The sequence below is a fragment of the Idiotropiscis lumnitzeri genome, chromosome 13 (assembly GCF_059441095.1).
Source record: "Idiotropiscis lumnitzeri isolate Australia: NSW breed Sydney's pygmy pipehorse chromosome 13, RoL_Ilum_1.0, whole genome shotgun sequence".
NCBI lineage: Eukaryota > Metazoa > Chordata > Actinopteri > Syngnathiformes > Syngnathidae > Idiotropiscis > Idiotropiscis lumnitzeri.
Genome location: NC_142403.1, coordinates 14799903 through 14816418, shown reverse-complemented (window position 1 = coordinate 14816418; position 16516 = coordinate 14799903). Strand labels below are relative to the sequence as shown.

Genomic DNA, 16516 nt, shown 5'->3' with positions numbered 1-16516 from the left:
TACCTGTGTATCCAAGGCGGCAGCGGCACTGATAGTCATTGACAAGCTGAACGCAGTCCAGGCTGCCCGCGGCGTGGCAGGGTCCGGACAGGCATTCGTTCAGATCGCCCTCACAATGTTCTCCAACAAAGCCCAGCGGGCAGGAGCACGTGTATCGTCCTATTCCGTCCACACACTGACCACCATTAAGACAGCGGGGCTCCCACGAGCCAGGCGTGGGCGCGCAATCGTCAATGTTTACTTCGCACTGGAGTCCTACACGACAGATGACGAGCAGATAATGCGACATTTAAAATCTGGTCCGTTTTGAGAGGGATGGTTGAAGTTAGTCGATGGACTCACCTTGTGTTCCAGGCGGGCATGCACAGGTGAAGTGGTTGATGAGGTTGATGCACGTTCCTCCATGGAGACAGGGCCTTGAGTGGCACTCATCAACATCATACTCACAGTTCACCCCCTGGTAGCCTGGCTTACACTACAGAAACAAAACGTGTGTTAAGGACAGTGGTGGGGCTTTTTTTGTTGGCTGAAACGCAATCAGAAGCACTGACCTACACTTACAACCTTGTATAAATTTAATCCCAATTGTCGAATCACTCCATTTGGTGTGTTTTTTTTTTTGGGAATTGAAGCTAATCAATCCATTAATTAAAAAAGTGAGATTTTTATTAGCTATACTGCTTCTAGTAGGTAGAAAAACAGCCCATTTACCATTTACCATATGGATAAGAGATTTTTTTAAATTTTTATTAGGGCCAATAAAATTGGATGGATTCGGAATTGATCCCGATGTTGTACATAGACAGTTGTGCACCGTTATATTGCGTTATTGTATAGTACTGATGGTTTCTAAAATTGCGACATGATGGTGGTGATAATAAGAAGAAGATTGAGTCAGAAGGCTCAGGTAGTAAGTGAAATCACACCAAGTGCAAACAAACAAAAAAAAGTGTACTTACAACACATTCATAAGTGCCCTGATAGTCCTTGCATGTTGCACCATTGCGGCAAGGATTAGACTGGCATTCATCGACCATGTCTTCACAGTAGCTACCCGTGTATCCTGGCTGGCACTGACACTGGTGGGAATTACCCACGTTCACGCATCGCCCCGCATTTTTGCAAACATTCTCTACTTCCAGACCTACGGAATCCACAAGAAAGAATGATTTCAGCCACCTAAAAGATTGAAGCCACAAACGTTCTGGGACGAGTGTACTCTGTACACGATTGCAGCGATTTGCTCACCATTCCGGGCGGCAAAGTCCTGGCAAGACATATTGGGCACGTCACAGTAAAGTCCAGTCCATCCCATTTGACAACGACACGTCCAAGAGGTTGCGGTCTGAGAGCAAGAGCCGCCGTTGTGACAGCGCACTTGGCTGCACAAGTTGACAAAGTTCTGTAAACAGAACCATGAACAAATATTTGAGTCACTGAAGAGACTACCAGGGACAGATCTTAACATGAGAGAGTACAGCGCATCGTAAGGTGTTTCAAAAGGCGCTAAAGCACGTTTTTTAGCCAAGAGGCCAGGTGAAAATACATAAATAAATCAGTCAATTCACAAGGAGCAAAATGCCCCAAAAAAGGTTTTATGGTGGCAGTCTAACAACATTTTGAAAAACTTAGAAGGCAGCAAACATCAGTGAACAGATTGTGTTTGTTCTACTCTAATTTCCCTCCTCAAATAATCAAAGACGGCTCATACCTGGCAGTTTTGTCCATTGTAGCCCACAGGACAGGTGCATCTGTAGGTGCCCAGGCCGTCTGTGCAGGTGCCGCCATTCTTACAAGGCTGGGAATCACATTCGTTCTGCTCATACTCGCAGAATTTGCCGTAGAAGCCGGGACGGCAGCGACAGGAAAAGGTGTTAATGTCATCAATACATGAGCCGTTATTCAGGCATGAACTGTGGGGGGGGGCAGAGGGAAAAAAAAAATCAAAATCAAAAACAATGCTTTGACTGTGAAGGGAAGGGATATTGGGATTTGGTGTGAAATCTTTCAACCAAAAGCATAAGCGTCATTGTACAAGAAAAGCTAGTTTGGGTGACTCATATAAAGTACATTCATTCCGCAGCTCACCTTTCGGTGCATTCTTGGATGTTGTGTTCGCACAGAATTCCATCAAAGCCTGCCCGACACTCGCAGACAAAGCTGTTGACATAATCCCGGCAGTTGGCGCCGTTCCAGCAGGGTTGGCTGGCACACTCGTCGATCTCGGTCTCACAGCGGCCCCCGTCGAAACCTGGGCGGCACTCGCAGGCAAAACCTCCCACATCGTCAACGCAGGAGCCTCCGTTCAAACACGGGTCTGAAGAGCGCAGAAGAGAGACGTCTCATTGAAAGCAAATAGAAATTGCTCATGGAAAAGTGGATCCAATAAAGAAATCCTCAGGGAACTCCCTCGGTATTTTTGTTGCTTTTAACCCACTGTTTTCTGTTTTATTTATTTATTTATTTTTATTTTTTTATAGGATACAGGCAAGTCTGAATTCAGTCTTTTAGTTCTTTAAATAATTTGGGAAGTGTAAAACTACATGACAGATTGTCACCTCTGAAATGTATCCTGGCTATAAATGGCGGTTCACTGACCACTGTACATGAAAAAGCGTAGAGGGCAAACTCACTGGGTGAGCAGTCATCAACATCTGTCTGACAGTTGTGGCCGCTGTATCCGGGCTGACATTTACACATGTAGCTGCCCGGGCTGTTCACGCAACGGCCGCCATTTCTGCAAGGATTCTTTTTGCACTCATTGACATCCTCCGTGCAGCGTGGCCCTGTGTGGAAAAAAGAGAAGTATTTTTAAGTTGCACATTGTGCGTTGTCACGCATCAAGCTAAGATGTATACCTTGCCATCCGGCGGGACACCGGCAGGTGTAGGAGCTGTAGTCTGCAGTCGGACGACACACTCCTCCCCTCTCACACGGATGAGAAGCACAAGGAACAAGCTCGTCCTTACAGTTTTTACCTATAAGGACAAATGAATTAAATAAATTAAATTTTGTCTCAAAAAAGCTAAACTGCATATATAGAGGGTGTAGAAAGTTTGACAGCTCTTGAAGATGAAACATGATATTGCACATTATGATTGAGTCACTGTCGATGGCCGGGCGACAGCGCGACTGCTGACTTGTGTGGGTGGCTCTGAATTGGTCTGAAAGTGCTGCTCAAAAAACTCACAGTCGTAATGGTGACGATGGCATGTCATCCGTTTTTATTTCATCTACGCCCACGCGTCCGCGTGTCGCGAGACGTGATCGTAGGCCACGTTGAATTAACGGCTGGCTTACTTGCTTTTCGACTGATGGAACAGCTTCAAAAGTGCATTCAGTCATTAGCACAATAGTCACATTAAATTACTCTCATTGTATTAATTGAATACAGAATTAAAATACACATGCTCCTTTATAGTCGGACAAATTGAGCCGCACACGACACTGGCGACGATTAGTGTCACTTCTGTATCCACTATGCAAGATAAGTGTGACATTTTCCAAATGGATCTCTAGGGAATTCCCATGTCTTCTAAAAAAAACTTTACGATCCAGAAATGAAGGCCACCCTCAGAATTCACTGAATCATGCCTCTCTGGTGGTTGCGCACAAATTCCAGTTTACGGATGATGGGAGTGTCAGAAGTCTGGACGGGAGAATCGCCGCACCTTGAAAATGCGTAAGCCAGGCTCATAAAAAAAAAAATTACTTAAGCACAAATTGGAGAATATGCCCCTTGATGAGCACTCAGCAGCTTTTTATGTCATCCTTTTTATATTTAGAGCAAGCTTGGAACTCTCAGTGTATTACTATTACATTGCAAATGTGTCAAAAGCGAGTGCAGCTGTGCAGTGGAACGGGGTCAGGAAATGACAACTTAGTCATTAAATATCTGGAGGCCTAACCTGAGAATGGCGGGCTACACTGGCAAGTGTAACTGTTGACCCTGTCCAAACAAATGCCTTGATTGAGGCAGGGATTGGATGCGCATTCATCGATGTTGTTCTCACAGTTCACACCTGAGAGCGGAGACAGAGAGTCAAATTAAGATGCGCTCTAAATTTTAAAGTGTGTTATAGGTTCATCCTGAAATTTCACCACAAAGTCCAATAACTTTGTGGAGTAGGGTCACACTCCTTATAACGCTACCTCTGAATCCAAGCTGGCACACGCAAGTGTACCCCTTATGCCGGTCCACGCATGAACCGCCGTTTTGGCACGGATTGGACTGGCACTCGTCCTTTTCCTGCTCACAGTGTTGTCCTCCCCAGCCGGGTTCACACTCACAATGGTACCTGGTGGCAAGGACAAGGAGGAGTTTAGAAGGAGCCAGATGGACACCACTTGTGGAAAGTAGAGTCGACCAGAGGGCTCAGACCTCATCGTGGCATATGTGAAGGGCTTACCCGTGTTGCTGCTCAATACATTCACCATGCATGCAAGGCTGGTGCTCACAGTGGTCGATCCCCGAGAGGCACAGAGGGCCGTGGGTGCTGGGCGGGCACAGGCAGTAGAACCCGTTAACCTTGTCAATGCAGGTCCCCCCGCTCATACAAGGGTTGGAGCTACACTCGTCAATGTCCACGTCACATTTGAGCCCTATTAGAGAAATGACGTCAATTATTGGGAGCATCCAAAGTGACATCAGGCAAGAGTGCAACATGAAAATTTGTTTTAATCAGCATACAATGGGATGAGTTGAATTGGTTCCGTGCCCAAGCACGTAACTCCAATTGCTAGGGCCGAATACATGTTGATAACATGACATTTATTTGTCATGTATAATTCTCTTTTCACCTGGATTTCCACCAACGAGCCAACTTATTTCTACACACAGTAATGCATGAGTCTCCAGCAACATTAGTCCACATGGAAACATGATTATTGCAAAGTAGTAGAGATTTAGGTTTGACATATTTTTTTTGTAATCAAATTAATTGATTAATTGCTTCAAGCATACCTGTATATCCTGGGGAGCACACACACTTGTACTCATTAATGCCATCTTGGCACTCTCCATACTCGCAGGGGTTGCTGGCACAGTCATCTTCATTGATTTCACAGTTCACACCTAAGGAATTTCAAATGAAACTGGATGTAGTTGAGCAGCTTCACTGTATTTCGATACATAATGTTGGGCTGATTGTTTAACAAAGTGAATATAAAGTAAAATCTTCACGATCGCCATTCACAAACCTATTTGCAGCTCAAAAACCCTGCTCCAAACTTAATTAAGAGTTTAAACACAAACTACAATTTATACGATACTAATAATATCTTAGATTCGCTTTTCGTGTGAGTGGAGGAGAAGAGAGAGAGGCAAATTTTTTTTCATATAATATTAGAACAATTTGGGAGTGTGTGGGGTCTATTTAGGATTGATTTAGGTATATATTATTAATGTAGGCAATTATTTTTAAAAAATGGGAGGGGGCGAAACCATTAATTACTTCCCAAACCTCTTCAAGGGCTCAGTGTATATAACGTAGTCTCTTTATGAATTATAGCGAGATGGCCTCCAGGGGGCGATAGAAGACAACTTTCTAAAAATGACCTAAACAGGAAGCGAAAAAATGTGGACAAACCGGTAATTCAGCAAAAGTCAAATACATTCTGAGTGTGTCACAGCATGACGAAGCTAACGCGTGAGTGCGATGCAAAGCAAACTTTCAAAAGAGGAAATTCACCAGAGAGGAAGTGAGTGTCTGTAACTGGAAAGTGAAAATGAACTATAGTACTCGACCTCTGGTCAATTTAGGACAGTTACAGGCACACGGTACCTCGGTTCAATGTACTACTCTGGAAGTAAATGTGATGGTAAAATACCAGTTAAACCAGACTTGGGATAAAAACTCATGCAGAGTGTTACATTGCAAGCTACAACGTGATAAATGTATTCTACTCCCATAATCCGTAACAATTTTCAAAACCTGAGGACAAATTCTACCTGCAGTGCCAGGTGGACAGTTACACTGGTAGGCATTGACTAGGTCAATGCAGCGTCCTCGGTTCTGACAAGGATTGCTGTGGCACTCCTGCACTTGGATGTTGCAGATGGAGCCGATGTAACCCGGGTGGCATTCGCAGGAGAAGGTGGCAATGCCGTCCTTACACACACCGTGGTGGCATGGCTCCGGCTGGCAGTCGTTGATGTTCTCCTCGCAGAGCAGACCTGTGAAGCCTAATTGGGCAAAGGAGACGGTGATGTTGGGCTAATTTTTTTTTTATGTTAGTAAGTCCTAAAGTCAGACATGAAAAATGAAATCTGACCTTCAGCACATTCACAGTCGTAGCTGTTAGGTCGGTCGATACACTTGGCTCCATTTAAACAGGGTGTACTCGAACATTCGTCGATGTCTATCTGGCACGTTTCCCCACTGAAGCCTGAAATCACAACGAAAAGAGATGAGCTCTAGTCCATAATTTAAAAATGGAAAATCGACTTGTGTGTATACCAACCTGCTGGGCACTCGCAGACAAAGCGGCTGACCTGGTCCAGACATTTTCCTTGGTTCAGACAGGGAGAGCTGAGACACTCGTTCACCTCAATCTCACAGTGGGTGCCCTCAAATCCTGCACAAAGTCAAGTCTTGTTATTGAGGTCATACGTAGGCCAACTATGCTACTGAAATTTAATAACGGTCATGACGCCGTCAATAGGAGAGCTAAATATTTCGATTATTCTATTGGAGTGACCTAGATTTCAAAGAACAAATATTTACCCAGCCTTGCACTACAAGAACAAATTATTACTTTACAAGTACATTTCTAAGATTTCACGAAGCGTACCGGGCATGCAGATGCAAGTGTAGTCGCCGATGCGATCCAAGCAAGTGCCGTCATTCTGGCAGGGGTTTGATGCACACTCGTTGACATCCTGTTCGCAGCGCGGCCCGGTGTAACCTCTCACACAATTGCACGTGAAGGAGCCATCTGTGTTCACGCACTGGCCGCCGTGCTCGCAAGGGTTGCTTCCTGAGTATCAAGAGAATTGAAGGGGTCATTGTCGGACAAGAGGAATGGCAAACGCGATGTGGGTGTACAGTCGCGACCTACATTTACAACAGACATTAAAATTCTAGGATTCATTCCCAACTGTCTACTTCCTTAATTTTCCTAGCATTTCTCTTAGCTGCATTGCGTCCAGCATTTGTCTGAGGGTGTTGGATTATTTTTTTGTTCAATCAGGTTTCAGTCAATATGTGTTGCAAAGTCAATCTAATCTTTCCAGGTGCCTTCAAAATCCGATTTTGGGGGCAGAACTAATCTTGTTAGTTAGTGAAAAATTACCTATTTGCTGTTTTTACATTCGGGCCAAAGCCAAGTATAAAGTCAACTTGATATGGTGATATTAAGAAATATATTGGGTTGGCGTAAGGAATCAAACACGCCACCTGACACTGTTGTATAAGTACATCTTTCTCACCAATGCTGCACTCGTCTCGATCAACATTGCAGGTGCTGCCCACGTAACCGGGCGGGCAGTTACAGTTGAACATGCCGCTGATGGGGTTGGTGTCACATTGGGAGCCCTCCCTGCAAGGGTTGCTGATGCAGGCGTCGTCTATGTGGCAAAGTAGACCTAAAGGGAAGAAAAAAGGAGAAGAAAATGGATGACGTTAGGCCTGAGCAGACACAGCGAGATGTGTGTAAACATTCACACACCAAAGTGCAAAAACGTCAAAATGATGATGTCACATTCACTTTGTCATCATTATCTACAGACTGGATGCGGCAAGCTAGTCAGCTGTATTGTGATCACATGAGTCCGATTCCCATGAAGCGTGGCTTGCCTCTGCCTGAGGGGAGACGGCAAGGCGGCAGTAGAATAATAAAACCATCTATATTTGGAAAATATTTTTTCTGGTTAGACCTGAGCCACAGATTGTAGGCGCCAAAGTCTAATAAACTTTCAAAGGCAAAATCATTATGTCATTCTTTATTCTGAATCCGTTATCGATTTTTCTTCTGACTACTAAATCATTGAGTCATGTACAGTGGCTCTGGGCCTTCATTTACCCACTTGTACATTATTTCAAAAAGGCACCGGTAGAGTTATTATTCGGTAGGTACTGTTCATTTAAAAAATATATAATAGAATAGAAACATAACTAAAAAAAATTAAAAATAATAAATTAATTTTCAGTCCATTTTGTTTGTAAAACGTCGAACGTTTATATAATTTTCACGATGATGTCGTCCACGATTCAACATTTTTGGAGTATCAAACATCTCTGTATAATAACCTATATGCTTGTATTAATCCACTGATGGGTAGTTTGCCATCTCATTTTGTAAAATAATTTTCTCCCCCAACTCTATAGCAGCACTTTCTCTTTCAAGTCTGCCGTAAAGTTATTTTTTGTCCTGAGGGGGTGAAGAGAGCCAACTTTATGAAGTGTGGTGTTTACTTATTCAAATAGGCGACGTGACCGGTAGTTCTAAGAGGGCTTTTGTGATTGTCTCACCCGTCTTTCCATGGGGGCAGAGGCAGATGAAAGAGGCGACACGATCGATGCACGTGGATCCCTGGGTGCAGGCGGCAGTCGCACAGTCGTCGATGTTTTCCGAGCAGTCGGGACCGCTCCAGCCATTGACGCACACGCACACATAGCCGCCGGCCAAGTTGTTGCAGGTCCCGCCGTTCTGGCAAGTGTTGGGCTGTAGACGACATTCATCCACATCCTCTGTGCAGTGCTGACCTGTGAAGGGCAGGCAGGAGGGTGGAAGAAGACGTTGAGAATATGTGCAGAAGAGAGCCTAAAAACTAGCAGAAGCACTGACATCCATTTGCAAACTAAATTCGAAGACTGTATTTGGTCTGTGTTGGCATGTGAATCTTATCCGCCCAAGGCTTTCAGAATCAGTAGCGCTGGCCCATATATCTTCAACATATTAGCAATGGGACTGTTTCTTTAACCAATCGGATGTCAAATTTAAATTGAGAGAGATGAATGAAGATCCCACAAACGGCAGCTATTCCCACTAGTGCCCAAAATACCACAGCAGCATACAAACACAGTCAACCGCGCATCGCATACGTTAATTCAGTCTTACCCGTCCATTCCGGAGGGCACTGACAGTTGTATGTGTTAACGCCATCCATACAGGTGCCACCGTTTTCACACTGATGGCCCGGGCAGTCGTCAATGTTGTTCTCGCAGTTTGTTCCATTGAATCCTGGCACCACGTACAGAGGAAGAAATGTATGCTAATCCAACTATTTTGACAAACACAATTAGAGCAATCGAGACAAAGCCTTGACAGCTTGCGAGCATATTACGGACGGCAATGAAGTTCTCACAAGGAAAGGAGAGGAAGTTTAATTGATACACACTACAATTTACGCAGCCGGTAAAATCGCCAGATAACGCTCAAGGTGCAATAAAAAGGTAAACCGACAATTAAATATGACACACAACCAATAAATAAACACTACACATAATAATAGATTAACAATACGTGAACAATAAGGATTGACATTCTTCTTGAAGCAACAGTTAAAAGTTGCATTGTAATGGTGAAAATCATTTAAAGGAAATAATTAAAAGAAAAAAAAAAATCTGACAATTTTTGCTGATTTTCTTCCATGTTGTAAAGTTAAATACTCAAAGACAAAATAATCCAAAATAGTCAAACGTTCTGCCAGTAATTCACATCTTTATTGACACAGAAGAGTAAAACGCAAAGGCTGAGATGCCGCTTCTGTAGACAAACGTCTCGTGTACATAAGAATTATGACATGCACTGATAGTGTAGAAATAGCAGCAGCGTGTTTGTGGCGTTCGCTCGCTAACTGTCGCAGAGTGACAGGACAGTGTGTTTAATACAAAACAACCTGGAGGACCTGACTATTTGCATCGCAAACCATGCAATGAATCTTGTCTCTCCTTCACCTGCTGCTGACAAAAAAAGGCTCACACTTTTTCAAAGCCTCTCAGGGCATCACATACTGAATATGAATCGTCCAGAAAATGTAACGAAGGAGCTGTACGTTGTTGCGTCCCACCACATCTAAGATTTAAACATCTCACTTGTTTTTTTTTAACTCTTCATACTCAAAACGAAAATGGGTCTCGTTGCATTTCCTGTCTTACCTGGAAGACAGTGGCATGAGTAGCTGGTTTCCGAATTCTGATGACAAGTGCCTCCGTTCAGACACGGCGAAGGAGAGCAAGGGACGTACGAGCTCTCGCAGTGTCGACCAGTGAACCCCGCGCCACAAATACATCTGTGGAGGTAAGACCTGATCAGTGGCAAGAAACACATTGGACGTTTTTTTTTTTTTTGTTTTTTTTTTAAATATGAGTTCTCCCGCTATAAGAGCTTTGCCTTTTACTTGAGAAACATGACAGCGAAAACATGAGATGCCCCCCCCCCCAAAAAAATCGTTTAACACATTTAAAGGTTTTAAAGCATGTGGGAGCAGTGAAACTATTGAAAAATGTTCTATATGGTGTCACAACATTGTACAAATGTGTAGACAGTGAAGTAGATTCTCACTTGTAGGAGCCAGGAGTGTTGACACACACTCCTTCATTCTGACATCTTGAGGGGGAGGCAACGCATTCGTTGGTGTCATTGAGGCAGCGGGGACCCGCGTAGCCAGGTGGGCAGGAGCATACGTATTTAGCACCTGGAAGAGCGCGGCATGAGCCGCCGTTGGCGCAGGGGCTTGACAGGCAGCTGTCCTCATTCTCACATCGTGGTCCTAGGAATGGGAAGGACAAGATGCAGATTGGCTTGATGTATTTTTTTCCCCTATGCTTTTCTAAGAAGCAAATCAATGTTCCCATTAATCCGTCCACAGAATAAAATAGAAGAAAAACATTTGGCTGAATGTTTGTAATGCCCGGAAATTGAATTGCGTCATACTCGCAAAAGTAATTTACGTCATGAGCACTCGTAAGCATTTTGGTGACAGAGACTCTACACGCTTTGCTTTTAAAGCCAGCGTTACATATTAAATCCGCATTCAAGTTTTTCTCCTCTCTTTTCGACAACTGTAACTTTATTCAGGACGATGAACAAACCAACCAAAGTCTACAAGCCCTGCAGAAACTGGAAACCTGAAACTGAGACGCTTTTATCTCACCTGACCATCCACGGGCGCAGTTGCAAGTGTATTTGTCGAGGGACAGCAAGGTACATTTCCCTTTGTTGGCACACGGATTATTTGGGTAGCATGTGGAGTTCTGCGGAATGTGGCAATGCTCTCCAATAAAGCCGAGAGGGCAGACGCAGGTGGCGCTGCCCGGTACAGGTACGCCGGCCAGCATGCTCACAGAGCAGTTGCCGCCGTTCAAGCAGAAGCCAGGATGACAGGGGTCCTTATGGTGGCAGTATTCACCCAGGAAGCCTGGTGCACATCTGTACAAGGATGCAAACAACAATATGTTAACATACACATTCCAAAATAGGCAGGACAGAGTGGCTGTGTTGAGTTGAGTGTTGGCAGAAGTGTCAAGACCGGTGCAAACCAGATAACACAAAACTGTAATATTGAGGGCGAGTGTTCAGAGATTACGCAGGTAATTGATGGAATAATCAATAGGGTAATTGATTCTAAAAAGATTTGACAAGCAGGAGTACGGTTGGACTTTTATAGTTAAATTACTGGTCATGATATGCCTTCCAGTACGTGGCAGCGGTATGTGGCTCTTGGATTTTTTTTTTTCAGATTTCAGCCTTGTCATGTAAATGTATTCTGCAAAGGTGGTAGAAAATGGACAGCTTGCTACTGACTTTAAAGACAAATTCCCATGCTGATATGATAAACTGGACGAAGAGGAAGTTGAGCTTGCTAAAAGGTTAAACTAAGGTCAGTCATGGTGAAGAAGAAGTTTAAAAGCAGAAGGTTGTGAGGCAACGTCAGCTGGAAGTTGTTGGCAGATGCTGGCCAGAAATGATCACGGGTAAAAAGGCTCCTTTTTCAGACACAGAAAAATAACGCAGTGATCCACCCAAAAGTTTGTTAAGTCACCCGTCAGCATTGAAGCTGCATAAAACCACAGGCAGCCACTCCCGCTAAAGCCCCTCCCAAAAGGCCAACCTCCCGATTCTGCCATCCGAACCATTCCATCTGAAGAAGCCTGTGTTTTAACTGCAATATGCCGAGTAGGTTCAAATGTTTACCACATCACATAATGGGAGCCCTCGCCACTATAACCAGTGTCGCTTTTTTGGTTTAACATACAGTATTTCATTATGGGCACGACAACATCTTGCATAGTGTATAACTGGGGGGGAAAAAAAATAACACCACTCTATGTATGATTTCTTTCCACCACGTTTGCGCCGTTCGACTATTTTTTTCTGCCGACGGGAAAGGAAATTACAACATTACACAACACAGAAAGTCCACAAAGGATCACATCAGCGACAGTGTTCCCTTTGAAACTTTCTATTCTGCATTTCTCCCTGGGTGATAGGTCCTTGCCAAGTGTATCATTTTGTCACGAGCGAATTTACAACAGTTCATACAATTTCCTTAGCGCGCCTGCATTGTTGTAGTGTGTGCAGGCATACTGCAGACACACTGTCTTGGGACTGTGGGTGATTGAGCAAACTGCTGCCTCCTACAATGGCCCCCTACAAACATGCCTCCCAGGAAAGGCTCAGGTAACATAACTGGTGAGCCCATATAGAACGTACGCCATAGTGGCTTTCACAAAAGCTGTGCTGTAGCGTGTAAAAACGGAGGCACAATGAGGGCTACCGCTATAGAATATTTTTAGAATTGAGTTAATAGTGTAATTGGATAAGAAAACGATTTTTTACAAATATTGAACACGATAACTTGTACATAGTATACGTTGTGGCAATCAGCATCTTTGTTTTCTTAGCATTTGTTCAAACAAGCGCTTGATAGTGCGCTGGCGGTTTTGTCTATGCTTGACCACTTGTGGGGGCATTATAATGCATTTTAACTTGAAATCATAGGCTATATTAACTTTTAGAACGTCGTTATAGGGGATACCAACGAGGAGTGCCGTCAACGTCAACTTTTTTTTTTTACTGGAATGGGTGGAGAAAAGCCGTGGCCAACTCTAGTTTGATTATAAAATTCTGAAAAAAACAAAACAAACACTGTGACCATCATATGATCTCTGGAAATGCAACCATTGCAAGTAGCTTGTGATGGATCAACGTGTTTTCCACATTAAATCTACGACAAAGATTGTTACAAAGGAGAGAAAGGAATGAGTTGATTGAATGAGTTAAATTAGCTAACATCAATGCATTACTTTACTAGCCTGATTAGACATGTACAGCTCGCCTGCTGACCACTTTTTTTTTCTCTTTTCTATATCAGTATATCTGCAGCAAATCAAAACACAACAAACACAAGGTCCCTCCCAAATCTAAACACAAACAAAACCGGGTCAGGAGCTCACAAAAACCGTCATTCTAAGAAATCGGAATGCTCATTTTTGTTCAGCCAGTATAATCCTTCCACTCTTTCTTGCAAGCGTAATGACAGGGTCCACTGCCGTGTGACAAACAGCACATTTGTGGACTCACACAAAGACCACGTGCGTTGCCATGTCCACACTCCACCCCGATGCTAGGTTTACGTTACAAACTTGTTCACGTCTAAAACTGCGGAGAATATGAGATGGAGCCACTAAGTGGCAAGTTAAGCAATTATGGTAAAAAGGTTCATCATGGTGATTCGCTGCAAACAAAGCATCACTATAAACAAGTAACAATGGTGTGACTTTAAGAGGTTTGCACGCCGGTGAATAAAACATATGAAATGGATAGTTTGATCAATTGGAATTTGCAATTTTACATCCCCACATGCAACAAAATAAATATAGTTACATCCTGTTTATTCCTTTAAAATGAATTTCATTTTTTAGGAATGAAAAAAAAATCGTACGTCTTTAATCACATCTTATACCTAAAAAATTATTTTTTAATTATTATTTCTTATCTGGGTGTAAAACGAATCCATCAGAGATTGTAGAGACAAAAGGCGTGACCGAGGGATGCGTCAGTCATTTGCTTCACCCACTCTCGCAAAGGAAACTTTAAAAGTTTGCTATAATTGGAAAGCTCTCTACTTCATGTCAAGGGATATAATGTTGGTGTTTGAGGCGGGGACGGCTGCATATAGATGGCGGCATACAGCTGCAACCACCGCCGCAGACCTAACGTAAATATTGGGTCATCAGCTAAGTTGATCGCCTTTATGCTGTTGTACATTGTTGGCAGAGTGGTACTACGCAGCAGTAGTATCGCGTCCAACTATTCTTCAGGATCAGCAAACCAGAATTTCTGTATTGACAGAGGAATAACTGCACACAACCTGTCTCGTCTGACAGTGTGGAAGAAGTGAAGATTTTATTCTGAGGCTACAAAGGATGAAAGGGGCGGCACATCATAAGCATGCATGTGATAAAGTATTACATCATAAACATATACATAACAAAGTAAGGACTTTGAGAGCACATCTTTAACACCCCCACTTGCTCTCACATTGTTATTTTTACCACTCTAAACATTGGGAAAAAGCTTGTATTTGAACATACCTGTTAGTTCCCAAATATGAACTTGGCAAATGTATTCAACTTAACTTTTGTTGCTGGTTTTGTCAAAACATCTGCCACCATGTGGTCGGTTGGACAGTACTCCAAACTTATTTTCCCATCATTAACAGTTGACCTGATAAAGTGGTACTTTATGTCAACATGTTTGCACCTTTGCCTTTTTACTGGGTTTTTCGCCAGTGCTATGGTGCCTTGATTATCCTCAAAGATAATTGGTCGCTCATATTGATATTTGTCAATATGGCCCAACAACTGTACTATGTACAAACATTCTTGCATTGTGGCAGCTAGAGCCATATACTCGGCCTCACATGTGGACAATGCAACGGTAGGTTGTTTCTTCGTCTTCCATGAAACAACAGGACCATTTTTGTTCAAGCTAATACAGTAACCTGTTGTGCTTCGTCTATCACTTGTGTCAGCTGCCCAATCAGCATCACTGTATGCTTGTAATCCAAGTTTGTCATCACATTTAGTGAAGCAAAGTTCCTTGCCAGTTGTACCTTTTAAGTACCTTAAGATGTGTTTTACTGTTGACCATTGTTCTTCTGTTGGCGTAGCTAAATATTGGGATAACTTACTCACAACAAAACTCAAATCAGGTCTTGTGCACGTAGTTAAATAAATTAAGCTACCCACAGCCTCTCTGTACTTTTTGACATCACAGATCTCTTCTGTGTTCCCAGTGTAGTCAAGTTTCTGTTCACATGGTGTCATTCTTGGTTTACAGTCGTGCATGTTGAATCTTTCCAGTAGTTTTTCAACATATTTTCCCTGTGTCATTTTTATACACTTGTCATTTTGTTCAAAATCAATACCTAGGTAGTGTTTCAGCTTTCCTAAGTCTTTCATCTTGAATTTTGCTGTCATCATTTCTTTCACGTTCATTAACACTTTTTCATTGCTTGCGGCAATAATCAAGTCATCAACCCATATTATCAAGATCACTTTGTCATTATTGTTCACTTTTGTATAAACACAATGGTCAGCTGGGTTTTGCACATATTTGTTTTTGTCCAAATATTCATGCAGCATTTTGTTCCAATTTCTTCCAGATTGTTTTAGTCCGTAAAGTGACTTTTGTAACTTACACACCAATTTTTCTCCAGTGCTTGATTTGACTTCATAGCCTTCTGGCTGTTCCATGTAAATTTCACAGTCAATTGGTGCATTCAAGTATGCTGTTTTGACATCCATCTGATGTAGAATCAGGTTATCTTGTACTGCTATTTGCATTAGCACTCTAATGCTAGTCATGTTTGCGGTGGGTGAAAATGTCTCATCATAATCTACACCCATCTTTTGACTATATCCCTTTGCAACATAACGTGCTTTGTAATTCTCACATCCTTCAGTATTGCTTTTCAGCGCATACACCCATCTACCCCCCACTGCTTTCTTACCTCTAGGTAAGTTAGTCAGGGTAAACGTGTTGTTGTCTTTTAGCGACTGCATCTCATCATCCATTGCATCACGCCATTGTTTTGCATTGGATGAGGTTATGGCTTCGCTGTATGTTACAGGTATGTTACACATTAACCGGTAACAGTAGTCAACACTGGTGAAAGTCTGATCATCAAATTCTTCACCACTTACATACTCGTACCAATATTTTGGTTTCTTTCTCTCTCTGGAAGGGTATCGTCTTTGTTGAGTTTCATCAGTCTGTGTTTGGTCACTCACTTCTGGTGCCAATTCTTTTTGTTCTGTTTCATCGTTTTGTGACTGGCTGTCCACATCAGGTGTCATTTTGGGTTCATGACCCTGAGTGACATTTGGGCTCACACTTATGGTTGGTCCAGATTGGTTTGCCCTTGGTTTGTTCTGTACCAGTTCGTCATCATCACTAGTGAAAGTTTGTGTTTCTTGCTCTGCTACAGCTTTTGCTACAAACTTCACTAATCTGTGTTTTTGCACTTTTTCACTGTCTGGATAGAACACCAGATAGGCAGGGCTAT

At 42.9% G+C, this 16516-nt stretch overlaps 1 protein-coding gene across 1 annotated transcript in view; it reads right to left on the bottom strand.

Moving 5' to 3' along the window:
• notch2 (notch receptor 2) overlaps window positions 1–16516 on the bottom strand; it is a 46465-nt gene that overhangs the window by 6932 nt on the left and 23017 nt on the right. The window contains exons 3-24 of the mRNA XM_088313068.1: window positions 11099–11373; window positions 10507–10714; window positions 10101–10234; window positions 9061–9183; window positions 8472–8705; window positions 7430–7585; window positions 6793–6978; window positions 6463–6576; window positions 6274–6387; window positions 5951–6184; window positions 4964–5074; window positions 4410–4602; window positions 4153–4298; window positions 3909–4022; window positions 2859–2978; window positions 2634–2786; window positions 2089–2317; window positions 1712–1913; window positions 1249–1402; window positions 960–1144; window positions 343–475; window positions 4–255 (exon numbers count right to left, since the gene is read on the bottom strand). Coding sequence (XP_088169194.1) covers window positions 4–255; window positions 343–475; window positions 960–1144; window positions 1249–1402; window positions 1712–1913; window positions 2089–2317; window positions 2634–2786; window positions 2859–2978; window positions 3909–4022; window positions 4153–4298; window positions 4410–4602; window positions 4964–5074; window positions 5951–6184; window positions 6274–6387; window positions 6463–6576; window positions 6793–6978; window positions 7430–7585; window positions 8472–8705; window positions 9061–9183; window positions 10101–10234; window positions 10507–10714; window positions 11099–11373 — 3770 coding nt within the window. The remainder of the gene's footprint in view (window positions 1–3; window positions 256–342; window positions 476–959; window positions 1145–1248; window positions 1403–1711; window positions 1914–2088; window positions 2318–2633; window positions 2787–2858; window positions 2979–3908; window positions 4023–4152; window positions 4299–4409; window positions 4603–4963; window positions 5075–5950; window positions 6185–6273; window positions 6388–6462; window positions 6577–6792; window positions 6979–7429; window positions 7586–8471; window positions 8706–9060; window positions 9184–10100; window positions 10235–10506; window positions 10715–11098; window positions 11374–16516) is intronic.